This window comes from Clinocottus analis, unplaced genomic scaffold (assembly GCF_023055335.1).
Source record: "Clinocottus analis isolate CAN_PGR_092001 unplaced genomic scaffold, fCliAna1.0.p SCAF_21, whole genome shotgun sequence".
In the NCBI taxonomy this organism is placed as follows: domain Eukaryota; kingdom Metazoa; phylum Chordata; class Actinopteri; order Perciformes; family Cottidae; genus Clinocottus; species Clinocottus analis.
Genome location: NW_027175943.1, coordinates 13774641 through 13787639, shown reverse-complemented (window position 1 = coordinate 13787639; position 12999 = coordinate 13774641). Strand labels below are relative to the sequence as shown.

The following is a 12999-nucleotide window of genomic DNA, read 5'->3' as shown; positions in this document are numbered from 1 at the left end:
AAAGACAATAACAGAAACCCTCTACGGGTCGTTTTCAGTCATGACGACGAAAACAAACCCGTGAGGAGTTTCCACAAAGAGGCCGAAGAACTACAATGGAACCTAAAATATCTCAGCAACAAGTGGACGAGAATAAACATCTGAGTAAGAATGGGAGCGTTCTGCACTGTGTGCGCTTTCCATCCCCGCCTGCAGGAGCAGCACCGCTGGTCCCGTGAGAGGAAACGTGATCGACCACAAGGGAAACCTGGAAGTTCTCACTCGGCGGCGTCTTGGTCCGTGACGGCGACCAACACTCCTGGAACTGTGTCTCTGAAAATATAACACCATATTAATGTGATTAACGACTTCATTTTAACACCAGAACACTAACGTCAGGTGACTTTCACCCGAGTGATTGTTACGTTATCTTCATTGTGTTGCTTTTGTCTCAGTGTAGCTTCATGGTGCTCACTGATGTTATTGAAGGAGGGCGTGTCTTATTGAAGGTGGGCGTGTCTTATTCAAAGTGGGTGTGTCTTAAAGGTGGGTGTGTCTTATTAAAGGTGGGCGTGTCTCATTTAAGGTAGGCGTGTCTTATTGAAGGTGGGCGTGTCTTATTGATGGTGGGTGTGTCTTATTGAAGGTGGGCGTGTCTTCCTGCTTTTTTCTACAAGTACGTGTTCGGGTGATTTTCACCTGACGTTAGTGATAGTGTGACTATTCTTAACGTTGGTGTTCTAGAGTTAAAGAACATCTTTTCTAGACCTATAGAATATGCTGATATGAGTTATTTTTTAAACACATCTAAATGCATAGCTGAAAATACAATGCACAGGCCGAATGGGAGACTCAGACGGGCAGATTTCATGGTAAAATGACCGTGCCATTACGTTTTTGATCAAGTTCAACACTGGAATTGTTTTTGAATGTCATATAAATTATGTTTATAGTTCAAATGACTGGCAAGGAGCTTCACATGCACAGAGGCTAAGTGAAATGAATGAATAGTTTCCTCTATGATATATTTGTGTTTCATCAACCCAGGATGAGTGTGACTCCTGTTACACTCGAGAGTGTGACGCAAGTGTTGGTCTTGGCATGACACATGAGATCGTGTTTGGTGTTTGATGTCTCTCAACACCGACGGGGAACATAAAGTTCCTCCTCGCGTGTTGAGGCCCAATCAGAACATTTGGAATATCTAGAGCAGCGCTGCAGAATAAACCTGGAGTTTCAGGTTGATGTTCGTGGACCTTTTGGCCATCGGTCCACTACCCCGTCTCCTTGAAACTACATGTCAATACTCGCTTTCAACAGCTAATGTTTTTCTGAACGCACCAACAAAACATTCCATTTGTTGTCCCTACAGTATGGACAATGACGGACAGCGTCCGCATGCAACTATAGAGCATGATTGACATTATTTATGGTCGTATTTAGGGGTTAAAACCACGTGGATCAACGAAACTGTTAAACGATGAACAGTGGAAGTAAGGGAAGGACACAAGCAGGAGTTGAGATGAGGCGGGCAGGTAACAGAAAACCACATGGCAACTTTGAACTGACTGGGACCGTTTTATTTGAGATATATACTCAGGTGGTTGCAGAGCAGATGAGGGAAGTGGGGGCAGATTATTGGGAAAGTCTGAGGGTATCTGATGGATCGATGGAAAGAGAAGGGTGATGTGGGACTGTAGCTGGAGAGGAGAGACCGGGAGACAGTCAGGACATACAAGACATGCAGTGTTTACAGTAAAACCAGGATCTTTCCTTAAACCTTGGCCAAAGTGTTTTCGTGGCCTCGTCCTCGTCCACACTCACACAGGTATTCTCTTTCCCAAACATCTTTTTCATTCCTCTTTTAAAAATATCACGTGAACACAAATGCTGCAATCGTGACGGAGGTGAACCCCCGCCTCCGGTGCCGTGACGTGTGTTTGGAAAAACAAATTAGCAGTGTAGTTGTATGACGGCGTTGGAGGAAGGATGCCTTTCCTCTCTCACATGACACAATCATGGACATGACGTACGCAGCCGAGGGCAACGTTACCTTGCACGGCAGCCGTCTTCTCACACATCACGATATCACACGGGGAATCACGGGATCTCACGACAATCCATCAGGCTTCAAGGAATCGCTATAAACAGATTACTGCATTCGCATGCAGACGCTGCGGGCCACTGGACGAGCTTTCTTTGAGTCAAAGGATAGCCTTCCACAAAATAGACAAACAGACTTGGCTCTTGGACTGCCGAACTGTTGTTTCATAATTGCTGCAACTCAACCGAATCCTGCACAACGTGGCTTATTTGCAGTAAAAATCAACCTCGCTCGCAATGTTTAGGTTCATCGATAATAGGAAATAGAAGAGAGAAATTAGGTCCAAAAAAAAGTGACGTGAATTAATTGCACAGTAAAAAACGCCACAGGTGTGTAAAGGCTTTGAGTCTTGTTAGTGTGGGTTAGTGTGGGATTGTTGCAGGATGGGTGGTCTGTACAGTCATACGCACTCCGGCAATGTTTCTCCACACTGTCTATCGCCATGCAATCCCATTATGTTCAATAGAGGGATACGATTCATGTCACTGTGGATGCCTGAAAGCTGAAACAATAACTTCCGACCTCGCCGGTGGCGGCCGTCTTGCCTCCCGCCTCGGCTCCTGTGTCCCTCACAGACAGTCCCCCCCCATTCTTTTATGTCAGCTTCCTGTCTTGTGTCGCGCCAGAGGAGTAGACCTCGCTGGCTGCGCGCCCAAAACTTGGATGAGAAAAACAAACACAAACACACACACACACACAAACACACAATCCAATATAACATCTGGGCACTTTCACTGCCTTGTATATAGTACGATGAAGCCTCACCCGCCTCATCCGGCCCGTCAGGTAGAGATTGTTTGGATTCACGGCGAACTTTGCATCACCCCTCCACTGTTGAATCATCCTCGATTCAATAAGCGTGTCCCCTTCCAACCGTGGAGTCATTGTGACTGGACTCCCTGGCCCCAGTTCTCCTCACGCGTCCCTCGCCTCCCACCCACAATCCCCATGTCCTGGTCACGGATCATGGCTCACGGCACGTACCTCGTCTACGCTCTCCCCCTCATGTTGGCTCAGACAAAAGCAAACAGCCCTTTGAGCAAATAGTACAACCATTTTTTTGTCAACATTGCCTTCACCCCGGGACAGCGGTGACCATGTCGTATTAAAGCTCTCTCATGTCAGAAGGAGTGGATCTATACGATGAGATGAATATGCAGGACATATTTTAATACCTGGAAATGTTGAATGGGTATCAGTCTTTAACTTAAGGAGTCACATTTTGGGTATTTGGGCAATTTAATGTTGAGAAGAAAAGCAAAAGTCCAGAAATATTGTTTGAGATTTGATTATTTATACATAAAATAGATAGAACGAACATATTACATTTAGGAACATTTAATAATAAAGAAAAAGCAAAAATGCAAAGTATATACAGTGGCTATAAAGTGTATATAAGGTATATACAGTAAAATAACTAAATGACAAAAGGGTTATTGATATTGATTCAATTGAAGGAGGATCTGGACAGAGGGCATTTCATTTAGACACAATATAATGTTGTTATTGCAGTTCGTTTCAGTACATTTCTATATTTGACCTTCATGGTATTTAACTTGCATACACTAGCACACAGCATGGGCTTATGTGCAAACGTGTGTTTCCACGCGTGTGTGCTCCAGATAATGCAAACATGTTTTACTTCTGGTGTGGAGCAAGAGACGTGGGCGGCATCCCCTCCTCTTTGACACACATAGGAAATTGCTCTACGTTTCCTTTGCTCTGGCTCCAAAGGGGCGTTCAGGGGTCAGGTCGGTGACCTCGGACATGGACGAACCTTCTTGAAGTGCGGAGATGAGAGCGTCTGTCTGCCATCACTGCACTGGGTGCTGCACATGGACCGATCCCTTGACTTAGCCGGCACTTTCCTGTAGCACATGATGTGTTTTGATGAAGGCACAGAAAAGTCGTTGCTACGCCTTGTACCTGGGCCAGTGTCATTGTTATTTTGTCATATGAAGTTAATTTGAATAACTTTAATTATTGGTAATCTCATTCTTGTCATTCTTCTCCAGCTGAAATGTTTTTTGAAATACGTGCATGCATCCACTAGCAATGAGCATTCTTAACATTGGCCAAGAGAGACAATTTGGCTTTGGAGTAAACACACACACACACACAGACACACACACACACACACACACACACACACACACACACACACAGATCCATACAGATCAAATCATTCAGCGTTCAACTTCTAGGCTTAGCGTTTAACTTTTAGGGTCATTTTCTGTAAGCATGCGTGGGGTTAGCAAGCGAGCTAACTCGCTATCTGCCCACTAGCTAGCTTGCTGATTCCACCATGTTTTATTGCTACCCCGGTTACAGAAAATGAGCCAAACAAGTTTGGTGCTCATCTGGTACTTTCCTGCGCTGTTCCAGGAGTGTGAATAAAGCATTAAGTTGCTAAACTTGACTCATTCACGCCGGCTCTCTACGCTTCGTTACTGCTAAAACCTCACCTCAGTGAGCTAGCAACTTTGCGTAAGTTGGTTAGCGCCGTGTGGAGCCGTGCCTGCTTCACTGGACAAGATTTGTACTCAAGTTTGTCTGATAGACAATAACATTAAGCCAAGTTGTTGGAGGCCTACTGTGTGTTTTCAAGCCCACCAGTTGCTCACAGCTCTCTCAGTTCGTCCACCAGCTTTTTGGTCTTTTCAGGTGAAGGTAATTATCCACATAGAAGGTCCTGACTACTACGAATCTCAGCTCATCACCTGTTTCAGTGTGGTGTGCCAGGTAAAGTAAAAATATATCATATTCAATGCTGCTCTCCAGGTTGACGCCACACAAAGGAGGTATCTTCAGGTAGCAGTGGACCAGGTGGACCATGCCTGTCATGTCCCCACTCATCGCTGCCTGATACTGCTGGTAAACCAAGAGGAGCACCTGTAAGTTTGGGGTTGGGCCAGGAAGCAGATGGTCGTGGTGGTTTTGGCCCTTGAATGTGAAGGAGATGTTGGACACCACACATAAGTAGGTAGATATGCAAGGATCTCCACTGAGATCACTCATTTGGTTGGATGATGTAATGTTCAGAAAATTTGTGTTAAACAATATTTCCTATCATTTTAAGACCATTTTATGCCACTGATCTAATAACGATGTAATGGCGTAAAACCTTTGAAAGATCAATACCGTTGGCATTAGAAAAGATAAATCATGAATAAGTCAAACATTAATAAAATATAATCACAAAATTTAAACAATGAATGAAATGGACTCCTGGGCTCCGTTAATGCCTCGGTCTCATCATGGCGGTGCTGTTTCTTCTGGCAACAATTGTCTAAAATGTTGTTTACATCCTTATATGAAGAAACACAACAAGGAAAAAAAAACATCCGCAAAAGTTGACGGATGGCACAATAAGTCTCTAACATACAAATAATGTCATAAAAGTTGATAATGTAATCCAAACAGTTAACAAAAAACCTCACAAGATGGCGCCTGAAGTATATGAGTGTGATTTATTGATCTACTATCTATTGACTATACAACTGTACATCATGCATTCATTCATGACTCTGAACAATGATAACATAATCAAGGTGTTACACGCTGACTGATCTCACCAGTGATCATTTTCCATCATAAAGTCAACTTTTTGATTGTGAAGAAGTTCGATTAATGTCAATTAATCTTAACATCAAACCTGTATTTCTGTTTGCATCACTGCAGCCACATGACGGGCCGCCGGCTCTTTGATAAAAGTGTGATGCTTTTGGCAATCAGGGCAAATTAGCCCATTTGAAATATAATTTCAATATCTACACAATCAGTGTTTTTGAAAAGATACTAAACTGAAATGAAGGTTTCTAACAATGCCGAACAATGGATGGGAAGTCTCCGCTTCTCCGAGACATTCTTCCCTCATTAGGGCCACACGTTTCATAAACAGGGATAGACTTTTATTTGGATGACAATGAAAGAAAACTATTTTGCCTTAAGGGAGGAGGTAGTTTAGATTGTCATAGAAACAATGCAACTTCATTTTCAAAGTCATCAATACAAAAAATCAAACAGGATCAGTTTTTAGAAACACCTCCCGGATAAGTGCAGGAGATCCACAAAAGAGCTTCGTTTCCAATTAAGCAGCAATAGACGGACCCAACCGCGAGGACCCTGCGAGGGGCTATGTGCACACCGCTATGGAGTTTCCCAGTGAGTTGTGGACATGATTTGTTTCTCCTTCTCTGTACACAGGCTTTAGTGGTGTATTTACACGCTTTGCTGCATGCACGGGTTGATGTTTTATCGCTCACCGTGATGCGTGAAAAGGCGCGTCCTCGTACTTGCGGACTTATCTATATTAGGGGAGGTAAATACAGGGTTTTGCCAAACACAAGCGGTGATGCAAAGTCTAGTAGGTGACTGCTCTCACCAGCAGCCCACATGGATTTGACGCAGACACACACGCCGGTCGGACCCGCGCACTTGGTTGTATGCTGGATTTATTGGATGTAGTGCCTTTAAGTGAAGCCGTACAGGTCGTGCACACATTTTAACACACGATGCTCCTTGAAGATGTGGCACCTGTTTGCGAATGTTGCAGAAAACGAATCGAGGTAAGTGCGCCTGGAACACGGTGTGTGGTCTCGTGCGTTACTTTGTGTGCCGCATCCGTGGATTTGTCTTTTTGAACACGTTTATGAAACAGGACGCGTGGACGTGGGCGTGCAGCTGTCTGTACAACCACGAAACCTGCAGGAAAAGAGTTGAGCTTTTCGGGAAATACGCGTCCGCTCCTTAATTTATTGATGTGTATGTGTGAAAAACTGAACCGTGAGGTCGTTTCTTCATTTTTTATAAATGCATATATTTCGAAAGCTGTCCTCTTTTCCTGCAAACGCAGTTCATGTGAATACTGTCTAATGCCCCTTCATATAACGCTGCTGTACATGAGGTTGTAGAGCCTTTTTAAAGCCTTCTTAAAGCATCATGTTGGTATTGGACCCGTCGAGCAAGGCACTACATCAGCTGGAGTTGCAGCGCTGGAGTTCCCACTAAAGATGTATTATTTCCTGTTACTGTAAGTAACAGATACAATGGTCTCCTGATGGGTTGCTGAGCTTTGCCTTTTTCTGCCTTATCCACTGGGGGAAATACATCTGCTGTCATTACTCTCAGCATGACACAGCAGCCTGAGAAGTCAGGGCACTGATTGTGAATGCTGAATCTGCAGTTTTTGGCGCAGCCGTCGCATACTTCTGTCAGCAGAAAAAGAGAAAAGGGTTTTCAAAGGCGAAGCCGGACAGGAAATTATGTCACACCTGTGTCATCTGGTAGCTACAACTCTACACTTTGTGATGGGGAAGACCTCTTCAAAATAGGAAGGAGGTCGCAGAGCATTCAAAGGCAACTGCCCCAAAGCTGAGACGCACTTTTAATAGCATCCTCCGATCAGCCCGCTGTGACATTTAGTCTTTAGTGCCACTAGATGGTCTAAATTGCTGAGCTCTCTCTCTCTCTGCACCTGTTTGACACAACTTTAAAGTCGATGACACATGTCAAAGGCATCAGCTCACGTGAGCATCCGGTCACATTTCCAGAAGCATCATGTTTCATACCTGGCGTTGGAGCTCGCCATTATCCAGAGCGCTGCCACTCGGGACGATGGCTCCCAATTCAAAATAGCAACACATGATGTTGGCAGATAAAGGTGTTAACCTTCAGTTTGGCCACAGCCCTGAGCTGCGAATCCCACCAGAATGTAGAGCGAGAGAGAGAGAGAGAGTGTGAGTGTGTGTGTGTGTGTGTGTGTGTGTGTGCGTGTGTGCGTGTGTGCAGCGTTTAGATTGATGCATTCTCACGTAGGCAATGGCCAAGGTAAAAAGGTCAGCGAGTGTGTGACTTTATAGAAGTCACACACTTCTATAAAGTTATTTATAGCGGCCACGTTCTTTTTTTATTTATTTTTTTTGGCAAACGTCCGAGTGTTTGGAGAGGAGGCCTCTGGAGCTGATATTAATCGGTGTGTGGGACGAGATTGTCGATCAGAATTATGTGAAGCGTGTTGGTGAAGTTTGGTCCTGCGTGTCGTTGACGGTCTCTCCATGACGGTGGAGCGACGGGGTCGTGGAGGTTAAGGTGATTACACGCTTGGCCTCAGTGCTAGCAAACCTGCAGTATTAGCTTAACCGTTCTTTTGCTGCCGCTCAGATTAACTTGTTCTCATTATCTGGGAGTCTGGGGACTTAATCTAGCCGGTGTTTGACCTGTCTGCCTTGGGAAGATCTTCAGTATTTCCTATTATCGTCCCTGCGTCACACAGCCAGGCCTCTGTGAAAGAGCGCATTCAGCATGTGGCACAGAGGAACGCGGCCGGATGCCCACGTGACCCACAACAGCAGAGACGCTCTGCAGCGCACGCTACGAGCTCAGTGCGCTGCACTCTCCAGAAATATGTCGACATTTGTGAATAAAGCTGACGATTATGTAAAACAAGGGAACAGTCATTTCTGCACTGTCATGGTATCGGCAGGTTTCGGTTCAGGATCCAGGATGTCACATGGTTTCCTCGGCGTCACGAAATGAATGAGCTACTGCTCAGTCACGCTGACTCCACAGGACACGAATAGTCCCTAATCTGTCGTCTGTGACATCTGTGGACGGAATAATCTCATATGGTAGTATGACGGTCATGGAAGTCAGATCCCAGAGCAGCTGACTCATCCAGATACCGGCCGTACGTGCGAGCAAAGGCTCGGTATCCCCCCGCAACTCGAAGGGGTATTGTTTTGGTAGTTGACCTTTGACCTCACAGCAAACAGAAATGTGGGATTTTGTGAAGAAGATCAATAATCCGAAACAGGAATATTTGTTCGCATACAAACTTATCTGAAAAGCCCTGAATCTGAGTAGGTCATAGGATGTTAACGGCGGGAAGAATGAAGTATTTGTAGACAAAAGATTCACAGAGTGAAATCATATGTCATTGAAGTTCAAGCCTTTCGGTGAGATGCATGAAAAAAAGTGTCTTTTCTCGTGAAGCCTGTATATATAATGATGAAAGGCCTTGACGGGCGTCACCGGGCGAGGGCGGTGGGCAGAGCGGAGACAAAAGACACACTTGTTCCTAAAGTCTTGTGGTGTTCATACGTTCTAACGTGCTCATTCAAATATTTGAACCTGTGGAAATCAATGCAAAGGAGTGGGTGATGGGTTACTCTCTCTTCTCTTCAAAACTGTTCAAAGAGATCCAGAGAATTTACAAGTGGGTGGAATAAAACAAATAATCCCATTTCTTAGAATGCCGATGTTAGTTTCTGAAAGCGAGCCGGTCATGGCCGGGCTCATCCCTGCAGGAATGTGTCCTTAATTCACGGCTGTCACCTGTCACAGGGTTCTACTTCCCCTCAGTACACTGTAAAAAAAAAAAAAGGATTTGAGGTTTTAGTTAAACTGTATACAACACAGCTTTCCTTTTGTCAGCCCAACTACATGTTCTTAGTTGAATGAACTTGAATTGAAGTTCAGACAATTTAAGTGTCTTAACTTGTCTAACTAGCTTGACTTTTTTACAGTGTAGTTATAGACCGAAATGACATCCAACAGCTCCGCGTTGACGTTCAGCAGCATTTGTGTGACCGTGTCCGTGTCTGTCGTACCTGTTTCTGCCAGGACTGCTCGCCTTGCTGCTGATGGTGTTGGAGTGGACCCGGCCCGGCCTGCCGTCCCCGCTGAGGCCCATCTGTGACCTCAGGGTCCTGAACCATTTCATTAAAGAAGCACAGGATGCAGAAGTCGCTATGGTGAGAGGGGGAACATGCGTGCACTCTGATGTCAGGGCCGGGTTCCTCAGAGGTCGTGCGGTCCAGGATATCGGCCGTAGCGAACGTCGACGCACCCCTGGGTGAGCGTAGCCTAAACACTAACACCGTGCCTTTCTTGTTTTCTTAGAAGTCATGTCGAGAAGGATGTAGCCTGCCAGAGTCTGTCACCGTTCCTCAAACCAGAGTCGACTTTGATGTCTGGGAGAAGAAAAATGTAAGTATAGCTTCAGAAAACAAATCTGTCTGGTAAACAAGAAGACAACAGGGTTAGATCAGCTGGGAAGTCCATAAGTCCATACACATTTGCTGCCTTCTGGGGACCAGAAACTGGAGGTAATTACAATGACCTGCTCTTAAACTCTTGTCCTCTGTCTCTTTTTTTTTTGGCAAGGGATTAGATCAAGCCCAGGAGGTGCAGTCGGGCTTATGGCTCCTGCAACAGGCCCTCGGCTTGCTACGGACCTCCGTCACCAACACAGCACTGCACAGCCACATAGATAACTCCATGAGGAACCTGCTCAGCATCAATGCCGTGCTGCGTAGCCTCAACATCCAGGTGAGGGGCAGCGGGTTCAGAGGTTCAGATTCACCAAATCGGAATCGTTTATTTGCCAAGTACGTTGCACATACAAGGAATTGGACTCGGTGAAAGGGGGCCAACTGTAGGCAAACTGCAAGGGGGTCCAGGAGTGAGTCAGTGAGGGTTTTAAAGGCGCTCAAAAGACCTCATGACCTCAGAGGTCAGGGAGCGGGGCCTGTAGTCATTAAGTCCTGTGATCCTTGTGTTTTTTTTTTTGTGGACGGGGATGATGGTGGAGGCCTTGAAGCAGGCTGGTACGTGACAACGTACATGTTGAAGATGTCGGCGAACGCCGGAGACAGCTGGTCAGCACAACGCTGAGCTGGGGGAGGGGGAGCCGGTGGGATGGGGTCACGGGGGGATGGGGTCAGGTCTGGCCCATTGTTGTTCAAAGAGACAGTAAAACTTGTTCAGCTGTTTGCATTCATGGAGTGAAGAAGGGGGGGGGGGGGGTTAGGCTTGTCGCTGGTGATCTGTCTGAGGCCTCTCCAGACAGAAGACGAGTCACTTTGCTGGTTGTTTAGCGTCTCTCTGGGAGCCCTTTGTCACCTCAATGGTGTGAAGGAAGCCTGAAAACAAAGGTTTGATTTCTGTGCATGAAGTGCAGCAGCATGATTGATTTGATGAGGTTGAGTTGCTTCGGTTGCTTCTTTGAAATGAAACGGTGTTTTCTCCGGTAATAAAGGAACCGAGGGATGTCATTGGACGATGCCCTCGCAGTGTGACCCTCAGCCTTTTGCTGAAGATGCTGTCAGAGTTTGTTCAGGGCCAAGCGGAGGCCTCGTGGATGGGAAACTGAATGAATGAACAGCCTGTGTTCTGGCTCAGGGGTTAGAGTTTCGTCATCAGGAACAGTTCACAGGGTTCTCAAACGTTAAAAACAAGACAATGTTGTCGATACCAAGACATACAAGCCAAAGGGTCAGAGGCATTTATATTTGGCTTTCTCCCTCAGGAGGAAATTAAGACATGTTGCTTTGTATATTGTCTTTTAGGAATACACCCCACCAACGAGTTCAGCGGGACTCGAGGGAACATGGATGGCGTCCTCAGCAACTGATTTGCTTCAAGTCCACGTCAACTTCCTGCGAGGCAAAGTGCGCCTCCTCCTGCTGGACGCGCCGGCCTGCCAGCAGGATGTCAGCTGATCGGCTGACCCCCCAACTCCAAGCGGAGCTCATTTGTGTTTTACGAAAGGCAAGAGGAGGGAACGTTGACACTGTTGACCTGCACGCCGGCTGCTGGAAGCGGCGTGCAGAAAGAGAGAACGCGAGGAAGCGGTCTTTGCGCAAGGGGAGGACGTGGAAAGGAGGGAGACGGTCCCAGCCGGGCTTTGGATGGACGGGAGATGATTGCACCTTGGAACGTAGATGTGAAACATGGACACGGTGAACCGCACACTGACCAAAAGGAGGCCCGTGGGGAGCACCGCTCCAATCGCTGGTCTACTGGCACTCTCTTGCACTTTGTGTGTGGATGTTCTTCTATGTGTGTGTGAGTTAATGCTGCAAATTTTAATATGTATGTAGCGTGTGTGTGTGTGTGTGTGTGTGTGTGTGTGTGCACATTTGCAGGGAGTTTGACCCCTGCACGCATCTCTTTGGAGTGAATCATGGAGTGAAACACCCAGAAAATATCGATTGCACCTGGAAATGAGAACTGTGAGGTTGCGACAGGGCGTCATTTTCCACGACCACTGCAAAAAAGGCAAAGAACGAATGAGGCCTCATCCCACAAGCCTTTTCAACTATCTTTTTTTTCAATGAATATTTTTATATATTTGTACAAGTTGTGCGATTACTATTTATACAGGTTTTCTACTTTTAAGCTCCAGTCTTAGTGTTGTTTAGTGTCTGATCTTTAACCCGTTAAACTGTGGAACCAGTTCTGTCTCCAGACCTCCTTTTCTGTTTGAGTCGTTGTAGGAACCCCAAATTAATTCCAATACTTGTGTTTATTGTATGTATTTGTTCAGCAAAGTCTTGGGAAAAAAATGTTTATCTGCAAAACAATCACATTTAAAAGATATGTTGATGGTAACTATGAACATCCAGCATGATATGAGCCAGATTCCCCAAAAAAGCCTCCTGGAGCGTCAATAAGACACCTTTATGGAAAGATTAGGACCTAAAGAATCAGAACCTGCAACAAACATCACAATAAAACAAAGTCTTGTCCTGTTAGGAAGGAGTTTCAGTCAAAAAACCTTGTCGTTCGGTTCAAAAACGGAAAAATATTACGTATTTTATGCCAAAAGATTGTCTGAATGGGGCATGCAGGGACTTAAAATTGAAAAGTTTCCAAAAAGGTTGAGATTGCAGTCAAGCTCTCGTTCTCCTGCGTAACACTGAACACATCACTGAACACATTTACAGAGCTGTTTGTTGGCATCGTTTGCTTCATTGTACCCGACTCGCTCTTGGTTTCACATCAAATGTTCCTTCCAACTAACAGAATAAAGGACTGAAAAGTCAGTTCGCAGTGAACGGGAGGTCGAGGAGGCGGCTGGAGGGTCGCACGAGACGTCATTATCTGTGTTTTTGATGTTACACTCGAGGCTC

The 12999-nt window shown here is 45.7% G+C and overlaps 1 protein-coding gene across 2 annotated transcripts; it reads left to right on the top strand.

Annotated features, from left to right (window-relative positions):
* Positions 1–6197: 6197 nt before the first annotated feature.
* epoa (erythropoietin a) lies at positions 6198–12789 on the top strand. 2 transcript variants are annotated; one of them, XM_068587950.1, is made up of 5 exons: positions 6198–6247; positions 9707–9837; positions 9986–10072; positions 10250–10414; positions 11434–12789. In XM_068587950.1, the coding sequence occupies exons 1-5, from the start codon at positions 6235–6237 to the stop codon at positions 11584–11586; spliced, it is 549 nt and encodes a 182-aa protein (XP_068444051.1). In that variant the 5' UTR covers positions 6198–6234; the 3' UTR covers positions 11587–12789. The 2 variants fall into 2 exon arrangements, with proteins under 2 accessions (XP_068444051.1, XP_068444049.1); XM_068587948.1 differs by lacking the exon at positions 6198–6247 and adding an exon at positions 6549–6651.
* Positions 12790–12999: the final 210 nt, after the last annotated feature.

Excerpts from the sequence above, each read along its gene's own strand:
- epoa (XM_068587948.1), top strand. The coding sequence starts at position 6,630 with ATGTTGCAGAAAACGAATCGAG. Across the intron at positions 6,652-9,706 it reads GTTGCAGAAAACGAATCGAG|GACTGCTCGCCTTGCTGCTG; the intron begins GTAAGTGCGCCT and ends TGTTTCTGCCAG. Across the intron at positions 10,073-10,249 it reads ATGTCTGGGAGAAGAAAAAT|GGATTAGATCAAGCCCAGGA; the intron begins GTAAGTATAGCT and ends TTTTTTGGCAAG.